Raw genomic sequence first — 21,680 nt, forward strand, 5'->3', positions numbered from 1 at the left:
TCATGAGAATGACTAGATGCTGGGTTTAATTCCTTTGATCAGGACGACATGGTAGGAGCAAGAACTCGGAAACGCAGCAGTTGATGCCCGGCACCATGACTTCACAGTCCAATTCGGGGTCCTACACCCACTAACTCAACGCACTTAGCCCTCACGACAGATGACAAACAGTAACACCACCTCGCGACTCACTGTTCTTCGCTTCCCACTCTTGAAATCTAGCTGCATTACCCCACGTCGCATCGGCTACTAGTTCCGTCAACGCTTATCTACCCCTCCATGCTCAACGCGCCGTAGACGCAAGCACAAGATTGTAATGGAAATGCATGACACTGAACGAGTTCCACTCCTGAGAGAGTATCGAGCATTCCACCACCAGACTCTACAATGCCCTCTCGAACCATCTCCACGGAAGCAGTTCCCAGCTCTGTTCTTCATGCTTCACTCTCAATCGAGCCGCCCAAGATAGTGCGCGCAGAAGGCCACTACCTGCACACATCCACCGGAACCGCCATATACGATGCCTCCAATGGCGCCGCAGTATCCTGCATTGGGCACAACCATCCGCGGGTCAAGCGCGCCATGTCACAGCAACTCGACGCCGTGGAGTACTGCTTCGCGCCCCACTTCACGACCCCAGCGTACGAGAAACTCGCCAAGTTTCTCGTCGACTCGACAAACGGCCACCTGCAGAAAGTTTTCGTGACCGGCTCCGGCTCCGAGGCTGTGGAAGCAACCATCAAGATGGCGCGGCAGTACTACGTCGAGAAGGGCGAGCCGGAGCGGAAGCGGTTCATCGCCAGGGACAGGAGTTATCATGGGAACACGTTCGGTGCGCTCGATGTGTCGGGCCACAAGGCGCGGAGGACTATCTACGAGCCGCTCCTCTCCGGGTCCACATCGCACGTCTCCCCGTGCTATCCGTACCGCGATCGACGGACCGGCGAGTCGACGGCAGCGTACGTCGAGCGGCTCGCGCAGGAGCTGGAAGACGAGTTCCAGCGGCTAGGCCCGCAGACGGTCTGCGGCGTGGTGTTCGAGACGATGGCAGGGCTGACGCTGGGCGCGGTGGCATCCGTACCAGGTTACCTCGCGCGGATGAAGGAGGTCTGCGAGCGGCACGGTGCGCTGTTCATTCTGGACGAGGTGTTTGCGGGGATGGGGCGGACGGGGACACTGCATGCGTGGGAGCAGGAGGGAGTGGTGCCGGACTTGCAGACCGTGGCGAAGGGGCTAGGGGCCGGGTATATGCCCATCGGCGCGCTGATGGTGGGGAAGAAAGTCGTGGATGTTTTAGATAGGGGCTCCAAGGCGTTTATGCATTTTCAGGTGAGTTGGATGAAGATGGGGTGAGGGGGGGAAGAGGGTGCTGATGAAGGACAGACGTATCATGGACATCCGTTGGCGTGTGCGGCGGCGTACGAGGTTCAGCAGATTATCCGGGATGAGGGCTTGGTCGAAAACTGCAGAAGGATGGGAGAATATCTTGGAGAGAGACTGAGAGCGCGATTGGGCGCTCATCCGAATGTTGGCGAGATTCGGGGTCGGGGTCTTGCGTGGGCGGTATGTATTACATCCTTCTCTGATCGAGGCCTCGACAATCTAACACATCGCAGTTTGAGTTGGTAAAAGACAGAAAGACCAAGGAGCCGTTTCCCGTCAACCAGAAGGTGGCGCCTACAATACATGCAGCAGGCCTGCAGAAGTTCGAAATTGCTTTGCTGCCCGGTGGCGGCGTGGTAGATGGCGTGAACGGCGACCTGATCGTTCTGGCTCCGGCGTACAACATCAATCGCGAGGAGATAGATCTAGTTGTCCAGCGAACGGCAAAGGCTATAGAGTATGTCCTGGGGCCTGCTACCCAAAATGCTAAGCTTTAAGGTCGAGTCGTCAGTTGAATGGGACGGAATACAGTGGCTGGTCATGTGTACGAGTACACCGGGTCACCCCTTGGAGGATCAAAACAGTTCTCCAACCTCTATATTTAGAGCACGTATGAGTGGCGGCTCGATGTTACTTCCAGAAAAGCGAGACTCAAAGTTGAGAAAGATTGATAGCTTTATCCTAACACTGAGCGAGTACTTGTGATTGGAATCAAGGTACAATCGGCCTATACATTGCCAATCCTGGAGTGACACAGTGTAGCCAAACTGACCCCTGCCCTGCTGCCACAACTATCACCCTCTCACACAGGTACTAGGGATGCTGAAGACGGCGGGCCTGCCGCCAAGCGCAAAGTGTGGATACTCACGCTGCACTTTCACGCTAAACGTTTATCACGGTATGGTCAAGTGAGTTACTACAGGACCAGACACCTGGGTAACTCATGGAATGTCCACACCGTTGACTTTGGGGTAATTTAGGCCACTACGAGTATCTAAATTCCAAAAGTGATAACGCATCAACAGTGATCAGGGCGGTCCGAGATATCGACACCGAGGGTATGATGTCCGACGATACAAGGAAGACTATGAAGGCCACCTTCAAGGTAGGGTTCTGGCATGTAGTTGGACGTGCTCCGGCCCTTTGCACAACCCCTGCGGCTACAGCATCATCAGGCTTCCAGGTGCATCGCCGGGCTGTCACGTATTGCCTCGAGGAAGCTGGCCGGGCACCGGACCTGGAGATCATGGGCATGTGCTCCAAATCTGGGACGTCGACTGCCGTCGGCGACCGGCGTCAGTTGGGCCCACAGGCATACAGCTCTCAGCTCGATAAACTATTCCTTCGCAATACACGACATCTACGTTGGTGCGACTCTCAAAGACCAGCTTCCCTGTCCTCGAGCTTATGAACACATCAAGGTTTCAGAACGCTGCGCTTCTGGAGCTCTGCCAGCGACTCCATGATGCGGAAGGTATCCGTGAGAATCCTGGAGCGCTCAACAATGTCACAAAGCATAGGGCAAAGTCAACAAGCCTTCGGATTAGGGGCATCCGAAGCACCATTGTTGTCCTCAACATAGAAGACGTAGCACCGACACGAGACGCTACAGGCTCTTGCTACTGCGTCGAGACAAGCCTGACGACAATGCATGATCTCATCAACCGGCTACGCCATGTCTCGGGTGACGACATCATGATCGTCACTCCGTACAACGCTCGTGTCCGATTGCTAGGAGCCATGTAAACAGCAGCCGTCACCACCGCAAAGCGGGCTGGCGACAATCGCCTCGCGGATGAGCTCTAGGTGACAATTCTCGCGATCGACTCAGCCATTGCAGAAAAAAATCCTCTCGTTATCCTCGACGATGTAGGTTACTCACAGCAAGCTTCCCTCTGATGCCAGCCGCGCACCATCGCCGGCGGTACGCACCGGTCTGACTGTCGTGGGTCACACTTCCGTCAAGATTTGCGTCAGGGCCTTACTATGAACACTCCCGCCGAACTTTCACACTGAAGGCTTCTAGAGGTAGAATCAAAAGAGTTACCACAGGATTATGTCCTGTGGACGCCACCCCGAGGAAAAAGAAAAACAAAAAGGAAGTGATTGATTGCATCGGCCGGGCTAGTCAATGTTAGAAATTGTATATGTTTGTATGGTGGCGCAACTCACAATCGAACCCGGGGCTAGCCGACACTGTGGAACTGGCAGAATCCAGTTCCTTGGCAACGGCTAATTTTACCACTAAACCACCGATGCGGTTGGTAATTCCATGGGATGTAATTAAGATTAGAAATATATATACCAGAGTTTTGAAAACTCGAAGATCTGTTTGGATGTGTTTGCAGCGCTGTAATGGTGCTACCGATCTGCAGCCCCACGCGATCCCTTAAGGAATGCTTTATCTGCGACGTTAGGCGACTTTTGAGGTCGTGGGCACTATTTTGAGGCCCGCCCAGTTCGGCGCTAAGCGAACCGCCACTTGAATCGTGACTTATCTTTGGCATGTGCAGGGAATCCCTGTACGGCACAGCGACTTCTATTACGTATCAGGCGTCTCGTCCCACGCGCCTTGCCACGCTTAATCGCGCTTCCTACACCTAACAACTTGGGACGAGGTTCGCATATTCGTCCATCATACTGTCTGGATCCTCACCGGATAGCTAACAGACTCTTCCCTTTATAAATGTGCGTGGATAGGCTATATTCTTAGTTGTCAGCGGAGGACAAGGCAGCACTTTCGTGTTGAATTGTGTACTTGCGAAAATATGACGGGGTGGAAATTGAGTAAGAGTATGTCCAAAGTTCGTCTTAGCTTTCCCAAAGCTTCGCCAACGTGATCATCTCCACGAACCTGACGCCTTTGCGCAGAATTTAAAATGCAGTCCAATGCACCATCAAGTGATTCAACGACCCCTACCATTAAGGGCCCGCCGATTAAACACACATTGGACCCACGAGGCATCCTGAATATAACTCTCTACCAAGGTGCGGACTTCAAGGAGGAACCTCAAAATTTGTCCGACAGTTCCTTGACCTCTGGTTTAACGGACGGTCATCGTCCTTTCTACAGCCACTACGCTCTCTTAGAATATGACAAAGCGCAAGTCTTTATCAATTCGTTCGGAAGGGCCACGAATAAACCTCGGTGGGGTGTCGGCAAGGGTGCAACATTCAGCTTGAAGGTTACACGAGCCGCTGAATTGACGATATTCATCTTTCTGGGGGATATCAGATCGGCTTGTAGGAGCCAGCATATATTTCTTGGTACAGCTACAATCACTCTATTTGATGGCGCGACCAATTCTGGTTCGCCATGGTTCAATGTCCAACATGGCACCGACCAGATTCAAGTCAATATAGAGTATTTGCCGTGTGCTGAAGACAAGACACTCGGCCTGGAGATATCTGATTTCGAAATACTAAATTCCTCTCGGACGGTCCTGCGAGTATGGGAGGAATGTGGTGATAAAACACTTCGACCAACCTGGGCAATGGAAAACTAAGTCCGGCGAAGCACTGTAGTCTCACTAAGGAAGCATACAACTTTAGCCATCAGTTTATTGCGCCGCTTTCATTCACTTGCCAGCTACCCGGTAAGCTGCAACTGTACGCACCTTGTATCAGTGGCGGGCACCTTTTCCATCATCTCCAAAGGGTCGGACACTTTGAAGAAGACGCAGGCCGAATATACGTCGCAGAGATCATCAGTGGGTTGGAATATCTACACGATACTCTGGATACTGCCTTCTGGCTGAGGTCTGGAGACATCTTATTAGATCTCCAAGGGCATGTTACTTTGTGCAACTTTGGCTTTTTTCTTCGATCTGACGAGGATGAAGAAACCAGTGCACGGCGACTAGAATATCCTCCTCCGGAATCACTTATCGAGGAAAACAACAGCACGCAAACCGTCTGTCGCGACAAAGACGGATACAAGATCGCCAACTGTTGGACACTAGGGGTCCTCTTGTATGAAATGCTTACGGGGATGCCCCCGTTCTACAGCGATGACCCCGAGACAATACGGACGAGGATCCTAGATCATTACATCACTCTTCCTGAATCTTTGAGTCCCTCGGCTCGAGAGCTTTTGGTGCAGCTTTTGGAACCCAAGCCTAAGCAGCGGCTCGGAGCAGGTGGAGTTGCAGAGACTAAAGCACAGGCCTTCTTTAGCAGTATTAATTGGCATAAAGTGCTGCAACGGGGCTATACGCCCACTTTAGTCCCTAATGATGATACGAGCTGTTACAAGCATTATGGGGTGGATTATCCTTATGAACTGCCCCTGTCGTACTATGAAGCAATGCGGAGACAGTTTGCTGGATGGTCGTATAAGGGTAAAAAACCACAATTTGAAATCCCGGTTGAAATAACGTCTGCACTATCTTGTTCGAAAGCTTCCGCTCTCACCGTCTCGCGCAACGATGACTGGCAGCTTGTGTGGGATAGCACAGCACTGGAATTTCGCTTCCACAATCGGCTGACCGAAGAGGAGAGTCTGATTCCTTTTCGACGGGAAGATCACCGCCCTAGTGATGGAGAGGAAATACTCTCGCACGCCAATACTACACCCTCGCCGAATCGATACCAGATGCTCGCCGCGCTCGAGGCTGCCATGATCAACGGCTACGACTGCGCAACCCTGCAACTTTTAGATTACACAGTCGACCTAAACATTGCTTTTGGACACAAGGGCCTGTACTGCACACCCCTTCAATGGGCTGTCATGTGGGACAAATCCCATCTCGTCCAGGCATTCCTGGATCGCAGCGAAGCGAGCCCGGATCCTAGAGCGGCCACTCAAGCCCTAGCTCTTGCCGTGGAAAAGCAAAACATCGAGATCATCGACATCCTCCTCGACGCAGATGTGCAGTGCAACTTCCGTAATGCCGATATCCCCCGAACGAAAGGCCTCATGTTGAGATAGAAGGGCAACTCTTCGATAGGGGCGTGGGTTTTACGCCGCCGCTTGTGCAGGCTGTTCGGCATGGGAACGTGGAGATTGCACGGCGGCTCATTGCACGTGGGGCAGACATCGATGCGGAGTATCATGCCCTCGAATCTCACCTTTACGATCAGAACATCTATTTCGTGTGTGGGAGAGCGATGCAGTTGGCTGTCGAGCTGGGACCGCCGGAGATGGCGCATTTGGTGGTGGAAAACGGTGCTTCTTTGGACACTGCGATTGTCCACAGATATCCGGAATGCAGTTTCGTAGAGAGGGCAATGTATCAGAGGGTTGTACAAGGGCTACAGGCATTGCGCCGGGTTTACGCTGGTTAGGTATCGATGGTATTCTAGGTTCTGGAGGAAATTGTTTCGCAACAGAATTACTGGTCTTCATAATGTCAAATTGCAGCATGCATAACGAATACAGCATAGTCGCCTGTTAAGGACAGTACGTGCGATTTACCAGCTCGACCATGTAAGTAGGTAGAACGTGGCAGAAGGCGAAAGGGGTCACAGTAAAATATCCTCATGGAAAAGACACACGTGTTAGAATGACATATTCGATTCTGAAACTAAGGGGAGAAGGGGAGTGCCCAAGTAAGCAAACAGACCTGGAGACCATGCATCGTACCGGTAAACCTTTGGACTAGGCCCATTACCCCTTTCGATGGTACCGTGATACAGGTCTTTGCCTATTGGAGCTAGGAACATCGGCACAGAGAACGGCGATATCAGAATTGACATCTACGCACGGCATGGGCACGACACAGTACACTGCTGCATGTTCCAGCCACCGTGACTACCTCAAAACCGATGAATAGCCGTCTAAGCCCTCCACAAACAAGTACCAAGTACACCTGCGGTTCAACTGAGTCAGCACAGCGATGGCCATCACCGACAGTCTCTCGAGTATCAACTACCTCTTCCCAACTACTCCACTCGCTCCTCCATCCTCACTCCGGCATCACCGGCCCCGGCGCCGGCGCCCCAGCCGCATTCAATGTCATCGCAATATACGCATAACTACTAATCAAACACACCAACGCGGCACTCTCCTCCCTTGAAAAGCTCTCCTGCACCCCCTTCCACACCTCCTCACTCACAGGCCCCCTCCCGCTGACCATGGCCAGCGCCAGCCGAAACGCCGCCACCTCGCCGGCGCCCAAGTCCTTTGCTTCGCGGCCCGCGAGCGCATCCGCGATCTGGTCGATGCGCAGGCCGATGAGCTTGGCGAGGCGCGCGTGCGCGTAGTTCTCGTAGGCGGCATCGAAGTGACCGCCGACGGCGAGGATGACGAGTTCCTTGACGCGGATCGGGAGGCGGCTGTCGGTGCCGAGTTTGATGGCGTGGTCGAAGAAGCCGGTGCCGGTCGAGGGCGTGTAGCTGGAGGGAGGGGGGCTTAGCAGGCGTGTCTAGCTGCCACGGAGCGAACACATGTGTGTGGTAGATGACGAGGGGAGGGAAGGAGAGTGCGTGGTGCGCTCGTGCACGTGCGATGGGGATCCCAAGAAAGCTCGATTGTGGGGGGATCGTTATGGGCAGGGCAGCACAATGCGTAGAACTTACAGGATCACAGAATAGGGCCCGATGAGGCCGCCCTCTTTGTCGGTCCACTCGAAAGGCGGATGCGCGCCGAACACAAATTTCGAGACTTCGGTGATGTGATCATGGACAGGCTTTTGGTCTGCGGACAAGGCGGAGGGGGCCACGACGGGGAAGCGGGCCCCGGGCGCACTCTCGTTCTCAGTCTGTTCGGAGCCCATTCTTCAGTGGAGTGCGGGGTGATGCTCTGGTGTCGTTCGACTCGCCAGTCACTGCTTTATGTACACGAACTTTCGGGCAGGAGATGGGCGGGGCGGAGTCCGTGGGGTGAGAGCAGCGCCGCGATCTGGCATGCGATGCCTGTTTCGCCATGTGCTGTATGCAGATTAATATACTTTTCTGGGTTTGGGGAGGGGCCTGGAGGCGGTGTGCAGGATGCGAATCCTTGTCTGTAGTTGCGAGTGCGTGTAGAGGCTAGTGCTGCTTCGGCAATCGCCACATCGCCATATTTGAACATTTGCGTGTTCGGGATCGAAGGATTTGAAGAAGCGTTCGAATGACGCAGTGGGGACTCGGGATGTGAGACCGGCGATCAGTGCGCTGTTGAAGGCAGAGTCAATGCGGATACTCTAGAATGAAGTCGCACGTTTTGAAAGTTTCAATGAGCTTGAACGTCAACTCACCAAAGCACCTTGTTGCCAGTTCTCAGCGCCAGGGACCTACCGCAGGACATACGACGACAAGTGTGAGAACAAAGTTGACTTCGAATCCTGATCCTATTCTATTCATACATATTCCCGTATCTCCCCAGGGGATCCACGCTCCTACTTCTCTTTTTACAGCTTGAAATTCTCAATGAACTTCCTAGCCTCCTCTACGCCATCGTCTACTTTCTCTGCATTCGTGCCGTTGCCGATCGCAGTAGGCGCACCAGGCTTACCACCCGTCTTTCCTCCGATAACAGGAGTGACTGAGCTGGCCCACTTAGGTCCGTCGGCACCTTGCTCCTTAAAGTACTGCGCCACATTAGCATCCATCTTCATTTCCGCAATCACAAAAGACATACCTCAGAGACATAGCATCCGTGCGCCACCTTCCCGTCACCCGCACTGAACAGATAGACGCTCTTGTCCTTGAGCGCACTCTTCGGGCCCGACACGTTCTTGATCGTCTCGCTGATAGCCTTCGCAACGTTGCTCGACCAGTCGACCTTTTGCACCAAGAACTTTGCATCCTTGTTGTTGTTGAAGTAGTTCGTTACAACATCCAACACGCGCTTGTTGTCCTTCTTCGCAAACGCCTTCTGCTCGTCCAAAATGCTCTTCTGGATCTTCGCGAACCGCTCGCGGAACTGGCTCTTTGAGAGTGCCGAGATGACGAGCTGGTTGAGCTCAGTCTGCATCGACTTGGCCTTTGCCTCCTTCTCGGAACTGAAATCGAGTTTTTCGAGACGGCTGAGTTCTCCCTCGAAGTCGGAAGCCTGTCGTTGGACATCGTAGGCTTCTTGCCCTGTCACGGCGACAATGCGGCGGATACCCTTGGCGATGCCAGATTCCTCGAGGATAACGAGTTCCTTGATCTCGCCCGTCTGCTTGACGTGTGTACCACCACAGAACTCAACGGAGACCTTCTCCCACTGTTCGTTCTTGACGTCTGCGACGAGGTCCTCGATGGGAACACCGACCGACACAACGCGCACAGGGTCCGGATATGTCTCTCCGAAGACAGCACGCACGCCACGAATTTCGCGCGCGATGGACAGAGGCACATCCTTGGCGTAGACCTCTGAGTTCTGGCGAATGTACTCGGTGCAGACCTTTTCGATCTTAGCAAGCTCGGCGTCCGAAACAGCAGCCTTGTGCGAGAAGTCAAAGCGTAGCTTCTCGGGCGCAACAAGCGAGCCCTTTTGGTCGACATCGTCGCCGAGGACTTCCTTGAGACCGTAATTGAGAACGTGCGTTCCGGTGTGGTTGCTCCGGATTGGGTGGCGGCGGAGCTCATCGTATTCTGCAATGACCTCGCTCCCTACGTTCAGCTCGCCGTACTTGAGGAATCCGGTATGTAGCACGTAGCCAGCATAGACCTGGACGTTCTCGATGCTGATCTCGGCCTCACCATCGACGAGCAGTTTACCGGTATCATACTCTTGACCTCCCTGCTCAGCGTAGAAGTTTGTCTTATCAAGTAAAACACCAAATTGTTCGCCTTCAGGAACTTCCTTTGTGCTCTTTAGGAACTTCTTGTTGTGGTATATAGCCTTGATGACAGACGTGATGTTCTCGCGACCGAACTTGGGCGAATCGTCCGTCTTGGGCACATCGTCCATGCTGTCGAGAGCGCTGAGGTCGTGTACGTCGAACTTGACCAGCGCAGCGGTAGCCTTCTTATCGCCTTTGCTAGCCTCGCGGGCCTTGTCTTGCGCCTCTTCGACTTCCTTGTCGTTGATGTGGAGGCCTCGCTCTTCGGCCATAATCTTGGTCAGATCGACAGGGAAACCATAGGTATCGTATAACCGCCAGACATCGTCACCGGGAAGATCATTCGAGCCCTTGGCCTTGGCCTTCTGTGCGTACTTCTCGAACATAACCTCGCCTCGGTCGAGAGACTTGGCAAAGCTCTTCTCTTCCTCGTCTAAAATCTCCTTGATATCAGCCTCCTTTTTCTTCAGCTCGGGGAACATTTCGCCCATCTGCTCCACAAGCGTCGGTACGATCTTCGAGAAGAAGCTGCCGATTTCAGCCTCAAAGTACTTGCGAGCGTAGCGCGCTCCTCGTCGCAGGACACGGCGCACAACGTAGCCACGCCCAACATTGTTCGGTACACCTCCGTCAGCAATGGAGAACGACATCATACGGACGTGGTCGGCAACAACGCGGTAGGCGGTATCAACGCCGTCCGAGTCTTCCTCGCCAAACTTGCCCTTGTATTCTCGCGCACCTGTGATTTCCTGAATCTTCTTGAACAACGGACTGAAAACATCGGTGTCATAATTTGACTTCGTCTTCTGCAGCACCGACACCAATCGCTCGAAGCCCATACCGGTATCGATGTGCTTGTGGGGCAGTGGCCGTAACGACCGGTCCGGCTCGCGGTTGTACTGCATGAAGACGTTGTTCCAGATCTCGATGACCTCGGGGTCGTCCGCGTTGACCAGCGACGCAGCGTTCCTGTAGACACCGTTTTCCGGCTCCCTCAGATCATAGTGGAGTTCTGAGCAAGGCCCGCAAGGACCCTGGTCGCCCATCTCCCAGAAGTTGTCCTTCATGTTGCCAGGCAGAATGTGGTCCTCGGGCACGCCGACGCTCTTCCACAGCTCCTTGGCCTCGAGATCCGGCTCCAGGTCGTCGGTTCCCTCAAAGTACGTCACGTACAGCCGCTTGGGGTCGACGCCATAGACCTTTGTGAGCAGCTCCCAGCTGAAGCCAATGGCCTCGGTCTTGAAGTAGTCGCCAAAGCTCCAGTTGCCCAGCATCTCGAAGAAGGTGTGGTGGTAGCTGTCCTTGCCGACATCGTCGAGATCGTTGTGCTTGCCACCGGCACGGATGCACTTTTGCGAGTTTGCGGCGCGCTTGAGCTGGGCGAAGTCGGAGGCGGGGTCGACGGTGCCTTGGAAGATGGCCTTGTACTGGTTCATGCCGGCATTGGCGAAGAGGAGGGTCGGGTCGGAGAGGGGCACGACCGAGGAGGAGGGCACTGGGTTTGTCAATTGCTGCTCTGCGAAAAGCCATGGCGGGGCGAATTGGGGGGGCGGCTGGACGGGGAGGACTCACCAAAGGCATGGCCGCGCTCCTTGAAGTAGTCGAGGAAGGTGGTCCGCACGCGGACAGCCCCCCACTCGGACGTGGTGTCGTTCTGCGCCATGGTGGTGCGTGAGGTGTGCAGGCGGCGGGCGTGAAGGAGGGGCAGCAGGGCTGGGCGGGACGGCGCGCACAGAGTGGGAGCTGCTGCAGGCGACGGGCGTGGTCGGAGCAGAGGCAGCGTCGTGGTGCTTCGCGGGGTGCAGGCGTGGGCCGCGGTCGCTATCGCTGCGAGCCTGCGCCCGTGACTCAGAGGGGCCCTGTGCAGGCGCTGCATTCACCACGGTTAGGTGCAGCGGTGCCCCGCCACAGCAACGCGCTCTTGGGCCCTTCCCACGCGGCGTCCCCCAAGCTTCCAGAAACTTCGTCGATTGGCCGGCCCTATATCATCAATGTTGCCACCGCCCGCTATCGCAATCCCAGGAAGCAGTCGCAGTCGCCCACACGCTTGCGCGCTTAGCATCGGCCAGAGAAAAAAAATCTATCTGTGGATGTCGGATGCATGGCGGAGGTGGTAGCTCCCGGCCAAGACCCAGACACGCCCCCAACCCAGCCGCGTCGCCTGCACGGCAAGAAGCGCGCCGCCGACGGCCAGCTCGAGTCGGAGCAGCGCCTGAGCAAGCGCTTCGACCTGCTGAATCTCGGTATGCCCCCGTTCCGTTCTGTCCTGCCCTTCCTCGCTGACCCCCGCCCAGACAATGGCACGCGCCTGTACCTCCCCGTCGCATCGTCGTCTGACGCCGCCCTGACCCCAGGCCAACGCGCGAGACAAGCCGCAGAACCAGTCCCGGTCCCCGCCGCGCCCAAGACAGAGACGAAGCGGCCGCGGCCGCCTCCACCAGACGACTGCATGCAGGTCGAGGACACGCCGCACCGTGTCTACATCGCCGACCTGGACGCCGAGCTGTCCGACATAGAGTCCGACGAAGACAACCCCATCTTCCTGCAGGACATCGAGAAGCACCTCGCCAAGATACCCAAGCATGTGTTGACGGGCCCCGAGCCGAAGCCCACCAAGGACAACCAGCTGATCCTGTACAACGTGCCCAGCAGCCTGACGGTGCCCGAGGCGCAGGACAGCGTGCGCAAGGCCATTGTGGAGGCGCGTGGGAGGATAAGAGAGAGGCAGACGAGCAGGAGCGGCACCGTGGAGCCGGCAACAGCCCCAGCGGCAACAAGCGCGACAGAGATACCCCCACCGTCTTTTGATTCGGATGCCATGGACATCGACTAGGATCTAGCTATGGCGTAATGCATTCTTTCCATAAAATCGAGCGAACACGCCTTCAAAGAATCTGAACTGGGTATTGATATTGTATCTACTAGTAACATCGCTCATAATGCAGTGATCCAGTCACGCAAGCCCTTCCATCCAAACCCTCGCATATCCCAAATAAATTACCCTCTTACTTCCTGAATCTGCCCAACAACCCCGCCAGCCTCGCCTGCGCTGGCCGCGGCGGCATCTCCTGCTGGAAGCCGCTCTGCCCACCCGTCTGCTGCGCGCCCATCGGCGGCGGCGGCGGATACTGCCCCATCTCGACGTTGCCCGGCGCCTGATTGGGATCCATCTTAGACGCACCCGGGGGCGGCACGTATCCCGGGGGCGCATCGCCGTTGTACATGGGTGGCGGCTCGGGCCACGTGCCATCTGGACGGGGTCCGTAGGCCTGCTGTTGCTGCTGCTGCTGCTGCTGTGGGTAGGGCGGCTGGGCGTAGTACTCGTAGCGGTTCTGCGTCGTCTGGCCGTAGCGCTTGCGGTCCTGGTAGGATACGAGCCACTTCGTCTCGCGTTAGCAATGGCCCACAAGCCAGAGGGATGGACGAGAGCCCAAGGACGTACGCGGTGGTATGCGAGCAGCGGCTTTCCCTTCCTCAGCCGCGCCTTCGCATGCAGATACCCGCCGAGGAACCACGCCATGAAGAAGAGGAAGAAACTCGCGAGGATCGCCCACTTTACTATTATACCCGTCTGCGCGGCACCCATTAGTATACACATACGCAGCCGGCAATGCCTCGGCGTGGGCAGACTCACGTCGGAATACCAGAACCCATCGCGGAAGCACTCGACCGTGCCGTCCAGATACTGCACGCAATACCTCTTGGTCAACTCCATGATTACAAAGTGTACGCCTAAGTTAATAGGATGCTAATCCACGACGTAGGCGCAGCCCAGAAGAATGTAATAGAGGTGGCGAGCCGGGCAGGTAAGAAAGGGAGACAGACGAGGAACGGCAGCCACCAAGGGTTGGTATGGTATGCTCGGGCGTATATGCCAAGCGTGCGGGCGTAACAGAGCTCGAGCAAACAGCGGCGAGTGTGGATTGTAGTAGTGGCTGAGGCTGAGGGGTCGAAGGGAGCGTGTGGCTCCCGGGTGGTGTTGCCGTCTCAGTTTCCGGGCTTCACACAAGTCCTGTTTCGCAACCCTCGCAGCGAACCGCACCGAGTTTCACAAAATTCAGCAAAGATGCCACAAAACGTTCTGTATTGCATGATCAATCCAGAAAGCATCTACAGATGTGATTACGGGTGTCATGTTGGTCGGCATATGTATCTCTGTGGCGGTGGTTGGAGGGGTGAGGTTGGCTGGCATACCGCGAGGCTGGAAAACGCGTGCATGATGCACGGGAGGCGGACCGTTTGAACCCTTGCATGATGCCCCACGAAGGAGCCGGGGTACAAAGCTTGGCTTCCAACGTCCAGCGTGTGGCGTCAATCCACATTCGCATTCCTCCCGCCGGAGAGCAAACACTGCGCGTCACCGATGCATACAATATCCATAGGTGGCCGTACTCAGACCGAGGCGCTGCTCAGCTAATTCCGGCGCTTGCTACTCGCCATGCTCTGCTGTCGTTCGCTGTCGTCGGGTCCACATCTGACGGAACACAGCTATCCGAGGTATAAACTGCTTTGCAAACTATTCTTGGTTTTAACTATCGAACACGCGTCGGCTCCTTGGAGTACACGGCATATTCCGTGTACCTATTCTGAGTTTCTAAACATACAGTCGAGCGGTCAAACATCCGCTCAGTCCAACGCAATGCAAGTGGAAAACGAACCAAGCAAACAAATGTGATGGTATCTTTTCCGGACGCCTCTGATCCGGTCCAACGGCACCAAATAAAGCACCGTCACTACGCCATAAGATCCCACAATGTTACTTCAAGTACTGCCATGCTCGCTCGCTGCACAGTCTCTTGAAATGTTTCTCCCTAGCTATGGTACCGGGTAGAGTTTCGGTGAAGATACGTTCTAGTGCAAGAGATTGCGCAATGAAGGAGATGCACTAGCTCCCGTATTGACGCGCTCCAGCGGTGGTTGCGGCGGTGGTGCCGTGACTGCCGGAGCGTCCCTCGAGGCTGGTACTCCACCAGATGGAGGACTGCCGTGATGAATCGGAGGGTATGGTAACTGTGGCGGCGCATTGTAGGGACTCTCAGTAGAGCGCGATGAGTTGTGACCATGTACGTGGGTTGGTGAGTAAGGCACTCGAGGTGAATGCATACCATTAACCATCATTCCACCGTTTGTTAAGTGTAATGGAGGAGGTCCATTATGATGATGCGGTGGCACGTATGGACCTCGGAGAGGTGCAGGAGGAATGTGAGAATGAACCGGAGGTGCAGAGTACGCTGGGTAGCCGTTCGTCTGATGAGTTGGATTATACGGTGCATGGAAAGGAGGCGCATGTCCCATAGATCCCGGCGGCAGATGACCGATGCCGTTATGTAGGCTGTGAGGTGGAGGAGGTCCTGGAGGTCCACCGTTATGCCAGTGAGATAGTGGGGGTGGTTGTTGCGGTGGTGGCGCCCAAGGTCCTCCAAGTGCAGATGGTGGAGGCGGAGCCACGAAAGCTTGCACTGGAGGAGACCGCAGCGGGAGCTGTGCGGCTTCCGGGTGTACAGACACCGACCGCTCGCGTTCTTCGGGTTCGTCTGGCGCATTCAATTTTTTCCAGTGGCATTTCTGGCAAAGGTAAGAGGCAGATGATGCGCTACGAACGTCGGTTTTCACTCGAAGACGAGCCGGCTGGTCGTGGACAGCGACAGGCGGCGCGTCCGGCATAGGATGATCGATAGCACCGTTGGTCGATTCAGGGTGGTCTGGATGTGATGTATGATCTGACAGTTGGCGCGAGCTTGACTCTACACCATTTGCTGCTAGTGGGCCGTTCATAATGCGAACCCCGTTCTGCTCAGGCGGTACAGTCTCTTCCACTTTCCACCAGCGGGGACTTGCGTCAATCTTGCATCGTACGCATCTCCGCTCTGGTTTGATCTTTGTCGGAGCTGGTTCTGGGGGCTCTTCTTCTTTCATGACAAGCCCAGCGTTCGAAAGACGCCCGCGAGCAGATGTCGGGGTTTGTGTCGTGGCGGTGGAGGTTCGACGATTGATTTGTGCTGGAGTTGGCACTGGCGGCACTACCACCCGTGTAGATTGGTCGACAAGGTTAGCCTTACGTGCAGTGCCCGTAAGCGTAAGATCAGCCTGTTTGAACTCCCTAGCAAATAGCTGGAGAGCGGTCATGTCAGTACCCTCCACTTCTTCGTACATCGGATGGACTACGGTCTTTGGTGTGTGGTCCTTGCACCAGATCGCGGCCATCATCGTACCCGTCTCCCCGTTGAGCGTGACTGTAGGCACAGTGTCTCGTCGCGTGGCCTTGACAGGTGTCATGTCGAAGCCAAAAGTATAGCCCGCGTTGTGCGCACATCCAACATGGAAATTGGCATGGCATTGCTGGCAAGTGACACAAGCACCGTCTTTGCTCTTGCATAGCTTGCACATCGCATCGTACCTCAAGGTAGGTGCGCCGATACCTTCAACCATGTCGAGACGGACTGCGCTGCTGAACTTGGTTTCCGGGTGCCATAGAGCGCAGTAGACGTGCACCCAATTGTTGTCGGCGGTGCGCTTCAGCGGCTCTCGGGGTACTACAGGCCTGCCTTTCTCCAGCTGTCTGACGCGATATTCGTCCCTAGCCTTTTCTACTAGCTCCTTCTCTAAGCGCTCCTTTTCCCGCTCTCTGTCGGTTTTCTTCTTATGGGAAATCTTGGGAGGTTCGTAGAGATCTGGTTCAGTCGTGCGCAGAGGGCACAGAACGCACTCATAGTTCTAGCATTATTGTCAGCCGCGCGCTCAAGTCGTACAGTAAAGCGCTACTTACATATGAAACGCTTTCTTTCTTGTCATTCTTGCACGTATCGCAATACCATTTGTTGGCTTGGCGAACGTCTTCGATTCCATAGCAGGTCTTGTGGACATTCATTCGGCATGCAGCACATTCCAGCCGTGCACCCTCGGTTTGTCGACAGACAGCGCACGGCAACACCCTCAGTCGTGGCTGCGCCGGAACTGGAGGTGGTGTGGGAGCTTTTGGCGGCGCGATGGGTTTTTCCTTCTCCTTCTTCTTGGAAGCCGCTTCGGATAACGGGGTAGAGGTGCCACTATCAGCAGCTCCAACGACAGCGGTCTTCTGCTTCTTCTTCGGTGGCTGCTCTATCGTTGCTTGCACCGTAGCAGCCGGAGGTTCGACGTAATCCACGAGACCATTCATTGGTGCAGGGTTTGTTGTTGCTGCGTAGACCTCACGTAGGAGCTCCTCATCGAATCGTCGTTTCCAAGCCTTACCTCCTCCCTGAGCGACCTTCCGTGCAATCTCTTCCGTGTTCTCCCATTTGACTGCGTACTTTCGCCAAAGGTTTGCGCATCGTTGGCATAATGCGACAATATAGCCATTCGCTCTGTCTTTGCTAGTCCTGCCATCTGCGGTTACAGTCTGCCCTGGCGAAGCACCCGGTGCTCGCCGCCATTGGCGTGAATGTCGATTGTTGCAAAATTTGCATTGGAAATTGCGCTTCCGCTGCACAGCTTTCTCATTGTCAAAGGCGGAGTCATCCTGATCATCAGCGATGTCGTCGACGAGCCTGGATTGAGGATCGACCTCGGTCTTCTTGCTCTTCCCCTTGCGGTTGCTATACGACCCCCAAATCTCCTTTCCCTTGGGTGTCTTCTTCCACATGTAGTAGTACCGCACAGCATCTCCATATTGCATTGTCTTACTCGTATGTAGGCGCACACTTCGTATTTCCGAGCCATACTTGCTGACACCTTCGTTCCACTTCTTCTCTTCCTCTTTGGTCAGCTCCGGCTCTTTGAGGTCTTTGCGCTTGTCTATCTTCTTTACGGCCTTGAGTGCTGCTTCGACGTCGTATTGATGCTTGGTAAGGAGAGCGAGACACCTAGTCAAGAAGTTCGTGTTGAACGGCTCAACGCCAACGTGGCTCTTTGCGAACCCCCTTGCACGTGTCATGTAACCCTCAACCTGTTCGGGCGTGATGCTAGATGCATCGTCTTCGCCCCTCGTAGAATGCACACCGAGAGGTGGCATCTTGAAAGTGAGCTCAGCAGTGCATTTAGAATCTTTGTTGGGGTAGTCCTCGCCACGTCGAACATACCCAGGCGGCTCATCCATCACCCATTTCGGTCGTTTCGCTTTTTCTGCCTTATCCGCTTCGATGGCTGCAACAGTCTCTTTGGACAGCTTTGTGTCCTTCTTGTGGCCAGCAGCCTTGACATAGCGTTTCTTAATCTCAATTGGCTTCACCAGCTCTACCGGTCGTCCATGCCACACGTTCACGTTAGCTTGGTGGCGAGGTCCTAGTCGGGAACTAGCCCGTGGATATATGGCTCGGTCGTCGTACTGCAGCGCATCTTCGATGCGACAGTGGATACCTAGATAGCGCATGGGCCACATTTTTGCTAGGGCGATTTCCGCTTGGGTACCAGGATGATGGTCGATCTGTGTCTCAGAGTCGTTAGGACTGGGAGCAGTGGTCTCCACATTCGCCTCCTCTTCCTCTTCCTCAACCATCTCCTCATCTTCGCCTTCATCGTTACCAGAGCCTAATAGTGGAGTTCGCCTGGCTTCGAGTTTCTTCTCCTGCGCCCTACTGCAGGGTCCACAAGCCCATGCGAATCCGCGGGAGGGTTTCTTGAGCAGAGGCGGTCGAACACAAGTCATATGATATGTATTGTGACAGACGGCACATTGTACCGAGTCATTGCTAGAAATGTTCAGTGGCTATTATGTGTCAATGTGTGGTGTTACTCACGTGGCACAGAACCCAACACAGCGCTTGCACGATTTCACGGCGCTTGTGAGTTCCTTGACGCGACTGGTCTCGAGGCAAATATATTTCCAGCGCTCGTCCAAGGCCTTCTTGACCTTGTCCGGCACGTTGATGACCTGCGAGGTAGGAATTACGTCGTACCACCGGTGGCTGAAGCGGTCGTAGACTTGGTTGTACCAGAAGCTATCTTTCGTCTTCCGATAGTCATCTAGGTCGTCAATCTCGCTCCGATGCGAGATCTGACACTTTCCGCGGAGTGAGGTCAAGGGACATAGGTCTGAATGCATGGTCGCGTACACCAAGCGTGTGTCATTGTTGTATCGCTGCACATCCCGAGGGCGGTAATACCAGTTCACACGGAGCGATTCGACCTTCTGCAAGGGGTCGCTGTTGGCGTGGAGGAACTCCATAACCCGGCACAAGTAGTAAGGCTCGCCGGGTGGCTCGCATACGAGATAGACTTGATCTGCACGGCCAATCAGAACAAGGTTCGAGAAAAGGACGTGGCATGCGCCGTGGAACACGGAACATGACTCGGCAACGCAGGGTCACTTACCATTGATTGCAACAGTTTGGCCATCGTCCGCAACGAGGCAGCCATCCTTGAGGCGTGCGCCTGAATTCTCAAAAGTTAGCATATTGGTCTCGCGCGGGCTAGCGACGGCCGCGACCGCGTTCTGCGCGCGCCTCGCGCCTGGTTGGCTTGGCGCGGCTCCATTTGCGTGACTTGGGGTCGTAGCGTGACTGGCCGCGTTTTTGCGTCGCTTTGGCTGCGGCTGGGGTGCAGGCGTGGTCGCCGGGCTGGCAGTCAAGGTTGATGTTCCGGGCGTGTTGGCGTTCGGCGGAATGTCTTTGGCGTTGGGTCCGGAAGCGCCCCACGACGCATTGCCCTGGCCTGCGCCGGCACCCTTCTTCCCACCTGCACCGGCCGCCTGCCCACTCTCTGTGGCCGCGGAGCCACGCGATGGCGGTTCAGAGCCGTTGCCGTTGCTGTTGCCGTTGGTTGGGTCGGGCGCCATTTCAAAGTCCATTTCGACGTCTTCCGCGTAATTGACCCGCGACTTGCGCTCCGGACGGTTGCGCGAGCGCGTGCCATAGGGCGCAGCAGGCGCTTCCGTGGACTCCTTGGTGGCGGCATTTGACGAGTTTGATGCCGTAGCACTCATGGGCTGCGACTGCAGGGGCTGCTCGGTGGGAGCTGGTGAGCCATTGGGTTGGCCGTCCTCCAGCGATGCCGCTGCAGGTGTGGACGTTCTGGTGGAAGATGCCTTGCTGGGCGCTTTTGAAGATGACATATCATCTGGCGCGTTGAGACCGGCAGCAGTGTCGAGTTTGAAGTCTCCAGGTCGCCGCGCGTCAGCGGCGGGTGGACTGTCGACTTTCGTAGATGGAACTTCGCCTCCCCCATGCCGAGCATCGACCATGGCGAAATGCTCGGTGCAGGAGTAAATGGTCCAGAATGACGCGCAGAGAAGACGGCAAGAGCGCCTCTACGAGGGAGCGCAAGCCGTCGTGGCGGCAGGTGTGAGAAAACTCCCTCAGAGGCGGATATCAAGCAGCATGGAAGGCCCTAAAAGTGCATACATGCGAGTTGACGAGGGAGGGAACTCGAAAACGGCAATAACCAAAGGAGGGAAAGTGGCGGGATGGCAAGGCCGTTGGAGGAACGCGAGAACAGGTTAGTGGGGGACCGAGTTCAGGAGAGCGTGGGCGTGCAAGGGGATTATGGAGGTGAGAGGAAGTGTAGTAGACGACAGATGGGGACGCGGGAGAGAAGAAGTCGGGCGCAGACGATCGCCCGCCATGCCGGTCCTACCACGCCAAGCCAAAGCATTCGACCATTGCTGATTACCGGGCGCTCTTCAGAAGCATCCCTGTCCTCTGGAAGACGAATCGTCAGTCCGGGGACTTTCAGATCAGCAATGCCATGCCCGCCCATTCTTCCCCGTGGCGCATGCAGCCGCTGCGCTGCACGCTGCACCGCGCAGGAGCTACCAGGGCCGATTTTGCAGGTGCGGCGATCTCATCATATCATGTCACCTCCATCATCGGCTAACAACCGTCTGGTTTCGGCCCAGCTGCGCCGCGGCCTCGCACACATTTACGGCGCTGTTCCACGTCGAGATGATGGGGCTTCGGACCCACAGCCCTTCTGCATCTATTCGAAGTTCCAGTGTTATTCGGCCGCTGCCGACTGCTTTGCGTGCGGTAACAGCCTCAACATGCCCACCCTCACGACCACGACTGTGGGATTATGGGTCAGGATCCACACGCTTCCTATCGTGCACGCCTGGTGTACTACGAGATGGTTCCTGATGGAACATGCCCAGTAAGGCGCTGCTCTGATGGAAGCTGACAGCAGCCGTACACGTTAAGCGTGCTCCTGGCGTGCCGGGCCTTCTGACGAAGCGCTCGAGCATGAAATCTGGCTGCAGGGCGGGAGCAAACATGGGTGGAGGAAGCGCACCGGCCAGTCAACGGCGATGGATGGAGGCGAGGTACGAATGGAATCAGTGAAGTTCAGGAAGGCCTAAGCCACCTTGGTCTCGCTTCTTTTAGCGTGGCAAGGGTCCCCAAGAGACAACATCAGTGTTGAGGAACAAAGACCCAGGCCCTCGTGTCGGTCGCCGTCGTGGCACAGACAAAACCATCACAATGGCCATCCATCTCAAGCGAACTTGCGTGAGGGAAGAGGGCAATGCTTTTTCCACGCAGTCGACACGGCTTGCCATGCGCCAGGCCAGGCCTATCTTTGACTGCCACTCCCCTGATGGCGGGTTACCCAACCCGAGATCCCCAGCTGCAGGAGTCTGCCTCCAGTAACAGCCTGAGACGACTCACGCCCGCCTTGAATGCGTCTTTTGCCATTATC

The 21,680-nt window shown here is 55.6% G+C and overlaps 9 protein-coding genes across 9 annotated transcripts; 5 read left to right on the forward strand and 4 right to left on the reverse strand.

The window, feature by feature from the left end:
• The first annotated feature begins 199 nt into the window (after positions 1-199).
• CC84DRAFT_1194897 (class III aminotransferase-like protein) lies at positions 200-2,077 on the forward strand. The gene is made up of 3 exons (XM_018181372.1): positions 200-1,329; positions 1,384-1,563; positions 1,617-2,077. The coding sequence occupies exons 1-3, from the start codon at positions 388-390 to the stop codon at positions 1,878-1,880; spliced, it is 1,386 nt and encodes a 461-aa protein (XP_018039235.1). The 5' UTR covers positions 200-387; the 3' UTR covers positions 1,881-2,077.
• Positions 2,078-2,446: 369 nt separating this feature from the next.
• On the forward strand, positions 2,447-3,129 carry CC84DRAFT_1215334 (uncharacterized protein; the record flags this gene model as incomplete). Its single annotated transcript, XM_018182713.1, has 2 exons — positions 2,447-2,751; positions 2,805-3,129. 2 exons carry the CDS (start codon positions 2,447-2,449, stop codon positions 3,127-3,129), a joined length of 630 nt encoding a protein of 209 aa, XP_018039236.1.
• Positions 3,130-3,945: 816 nt separating this feature from the next.
• On the forward strand, positions 3,946-5,126 carry CC84DRAFT_593257 (uncharacterized protein). Its single transcript, XM_018186809.1, has 2 exons — positions 3,946-4,176; positions 4,255-5,126. The coding sequence occupies exons 1-2, from the start codon at positions 4,152-4,154 to the stop codon at positions 4,887-4,889; spliced, it is 660 nt and encodes a 219-aa protein (XP_018039237.1). The 5' UTR covers positions 3,946-4,151; the 3' UTR covers positions 4,890-5,126.
• On the forward strand, positions 4,943-6,357 carry CC84DRAFT_1240549 (kinase-like protein; the record flags this gene model as incomplete). Its single annotated transcript, XM_018184021.1, has 1 exon — positions 4,943-6,357. A coding segment is annotated over one exon (1,371 nt), but the record flags the coding sequence as incomplete, so codon positions are not given.
• A 557-nt stretch (positions 6,358-6,914) lies between these two features.
• On the reverse strand, positions 6,915-8,294 carry CC84DRAFT_1162706 (uncharacterized protein). Its single transcript, XM_018178070.1, has 2 exons — positions 7,903-8,294; positions 6,915-7,719 (listed from the first exon to the last, which is right to left on the reverse strand). Exons 1-2 carry the CDS (start codon positions 8,097-8,099, stop codon positions 7,290-7,292), a joined length of 627 nt encoding a protein of 208 aa, XP_018039239.1. The 5' UTR covers positions 8,100-8,294; the 3' UTR covers positions 6,915-7,289.
• Positions 8,295-8,714: 420 nt separating this feature from the next.
• On the reverse strand, positions 8,715-11,739 carry CC84DRAFT_1086282 (alanyl-tRNA synthetase-like protein; the record flags this gene model as incomplete). The annotated part of the gene is made up of 3 exons (XM_018174154.1): positions 8,715-8,894; positions 8,945-11,571; positions 11,649-11,739. The coding sequence occupies 3 exons, from the start codon at positions 11,737-11,739 to the stop codon at positions 8,715-8,717; spliced, it is 2,898 nt and encodes a 965-aa protein (XP_018039240.1).
• A 305-nt stretch (positions 11,740-12,044) lies between these two features.
• Positions 12,045-13,374, forward strand: CC84DRAFT_1162708 (uncharacterized protein). Its single transcript, XM_018178071.1, has 2 exons — positions 12,045-12,315; positions 12,367-13,374. Exons 1-2 carry the CDS (start codon positions 12,178-12,180, stop codon positions 12,907-12,909), a joined length of 681 nt encoding a protein of 226 aa, XP_018039241.1. The 5' UTR covers positions 12,045-12,177; the 3' UTR covers positions 12,910-13,374.
• Positions 13,082-13,791, reverse strand: CC84DRAFT_1215339 (uncharacterized protein; the record flags this gene model as incomplete). Its single annotated transcript, XM_018182714.1, has 3 exons — positions 13,082-13,456; positions 13,519-13,647; positions 13,711-13,791. The coding sequence occupies 3 exons, from the start codon at positions 13,789-13,791 to the stop codon at positions 13,082-13,084; spliced, it is 585 nt and encodes a 194-aa protein (XP_018039242.1).
• An 874-nt stretch (positions 13,792-14,665) lies between these two features.
• CC84DRAFT_596533 (uncharacterized protein) lies at positions 14,666-20,343 on the reverse strand. The gene is made up of 4 exons (XM_018186811.1): positions 19,365-20,343; positions 18,791-19,274; positions 16,843-18,742; positions 14,666-16,790 (listed from the first exon to the last, which is right to left on the reverse strand). The coding sequence occupies exons 1-4, from the start codon at positions 20,230-20,232 to the stop codon at positions 14,928-14,930; spliced, it is 5,115 nt and encodes a 1,704-aa protein (XP_018039243.1). The 5' UTR covers positions 20,233-20,343; the 3' UTR covers positions 14,666-14,927.
• Between the last annotated feature and the right edge of the window lie 1,337 nt (positions 20,344-21,680).

The sequence above is a fragment of the Paraphaeosphaeria sporulosa genome (assembly GCF_001642045.1).
Source record: "Paraphaeosphaeria sporulosa strain AP3s5-JAC2a unplaced genomic scaffold CC84scaffold_3, whole genome shotgun sequence".
Taxonomy (NCBI): domain Eukaryota; kingdom Fungi; phylum Ascomycota; class Dothideomycetes; order Pleosporales; family Didymosphaeriaceae; genus Paraphaeosphaeria; species Paraphaeosphaeria sporulosa.

What these genes read in the sequence shown, in the direction of transcription:
- CC84DRAFT_1194897 (XM_018181372.1), top strand. Translation starts at nt 388, where the DNA reads ATGCCCTCTCGAACCATCTCCACGGAAGCAGTTCCCAGCTCTGTTCTT. An exon ending in AGGCGTTTATGCATTTTCAG is followed by an intron (nt 1,330 to 1,383) that starts GTGAGTTGGATG and finishes GATGAAGGACAG; the next exon opens with ACGTATCATGGACATCCGTT. An exon ending in GTCGGGGTCTTGCGTGGGCG is followed by an intron (nt 1,564 to 1,616) that starts GTATGTATTACA and finishes AACACATCGCAG; the next exon opens with TTTGAGTTGGTAAAAGACAG.
- CC84DRAFT_1162708 (XM_018178071.1), top strand. Translation starts at nt 12,178, where the DNA reads ATGGCGGAGGTGGTAGCTCCCGGCCAAGACCCAGACACGCCCCCAACC. An exon ending in AGCGCTTCGACCTGCTGAAT is followed by an intron (nt 12,316 to 12,366) that starts CTCGGTATGCCC and finishes GCTGACCCCCGC; the next exon opens with CCAGACAATGGCACGCGCCT.
- CC84DRAFT_596533 (XM_018186811.1), bottom strand. Translation starts at nt 20,232, where the DNA reads ATGGTCGATGCTCGGCATGGGGGAGGCGAAGTTCCATCTACGAAAGTC. An exon ending in TGTGTTGGGTTCTGTGCCAC is followed by an intron (nt 18,743 to 18,790) that starts GTGAGTAACACC and finishes GAACATTTCTAG; the next exon opens with CAATGACTCGGTACAATGTG. An exon ending in AGAAAGAAAGCGTTTCATAT is followed by an intron (nt 16,791 to 16,842) that starts GTAAGTAGCGCT and finishes CAATAATGCTAG; the next exon opens with AACTATGAGTGCGTTCTGTG.
- CC84DRAFT_1162706 (XM_018178070.1), bottom strand. Translation starts at nt 8,099, where the DNA reads ATGGGCTCCGAACAGACTGAGAACGAGAGTGCGCCCGGGGCCCGCTTC. An exon ending in GGGCCCTATTCTGTGATCCT is followed by an intron (nt 7,720 to 7,902) that starts GTAAGTTCTACG and finishes CCCTCCCTCCAG; the next exon opens with CTACACGCCCTCGACCGGCA.
- CC84DRAFT_593257 (XM_018186809.1), top strand. Translation starts at nt 4,152, where the DNA reads ATGACGGGGTGGAAATTGAGTAAGA. An exon ending in GGGGTGGAAATTGAGTAAGA is followed by an intron (nt 4,177 to 4,254) that starts GTATGTCCAAAG and finishes GCCTTTGCGCAG; the next exon opens with AATTTAAAATGCAGTCCAAT.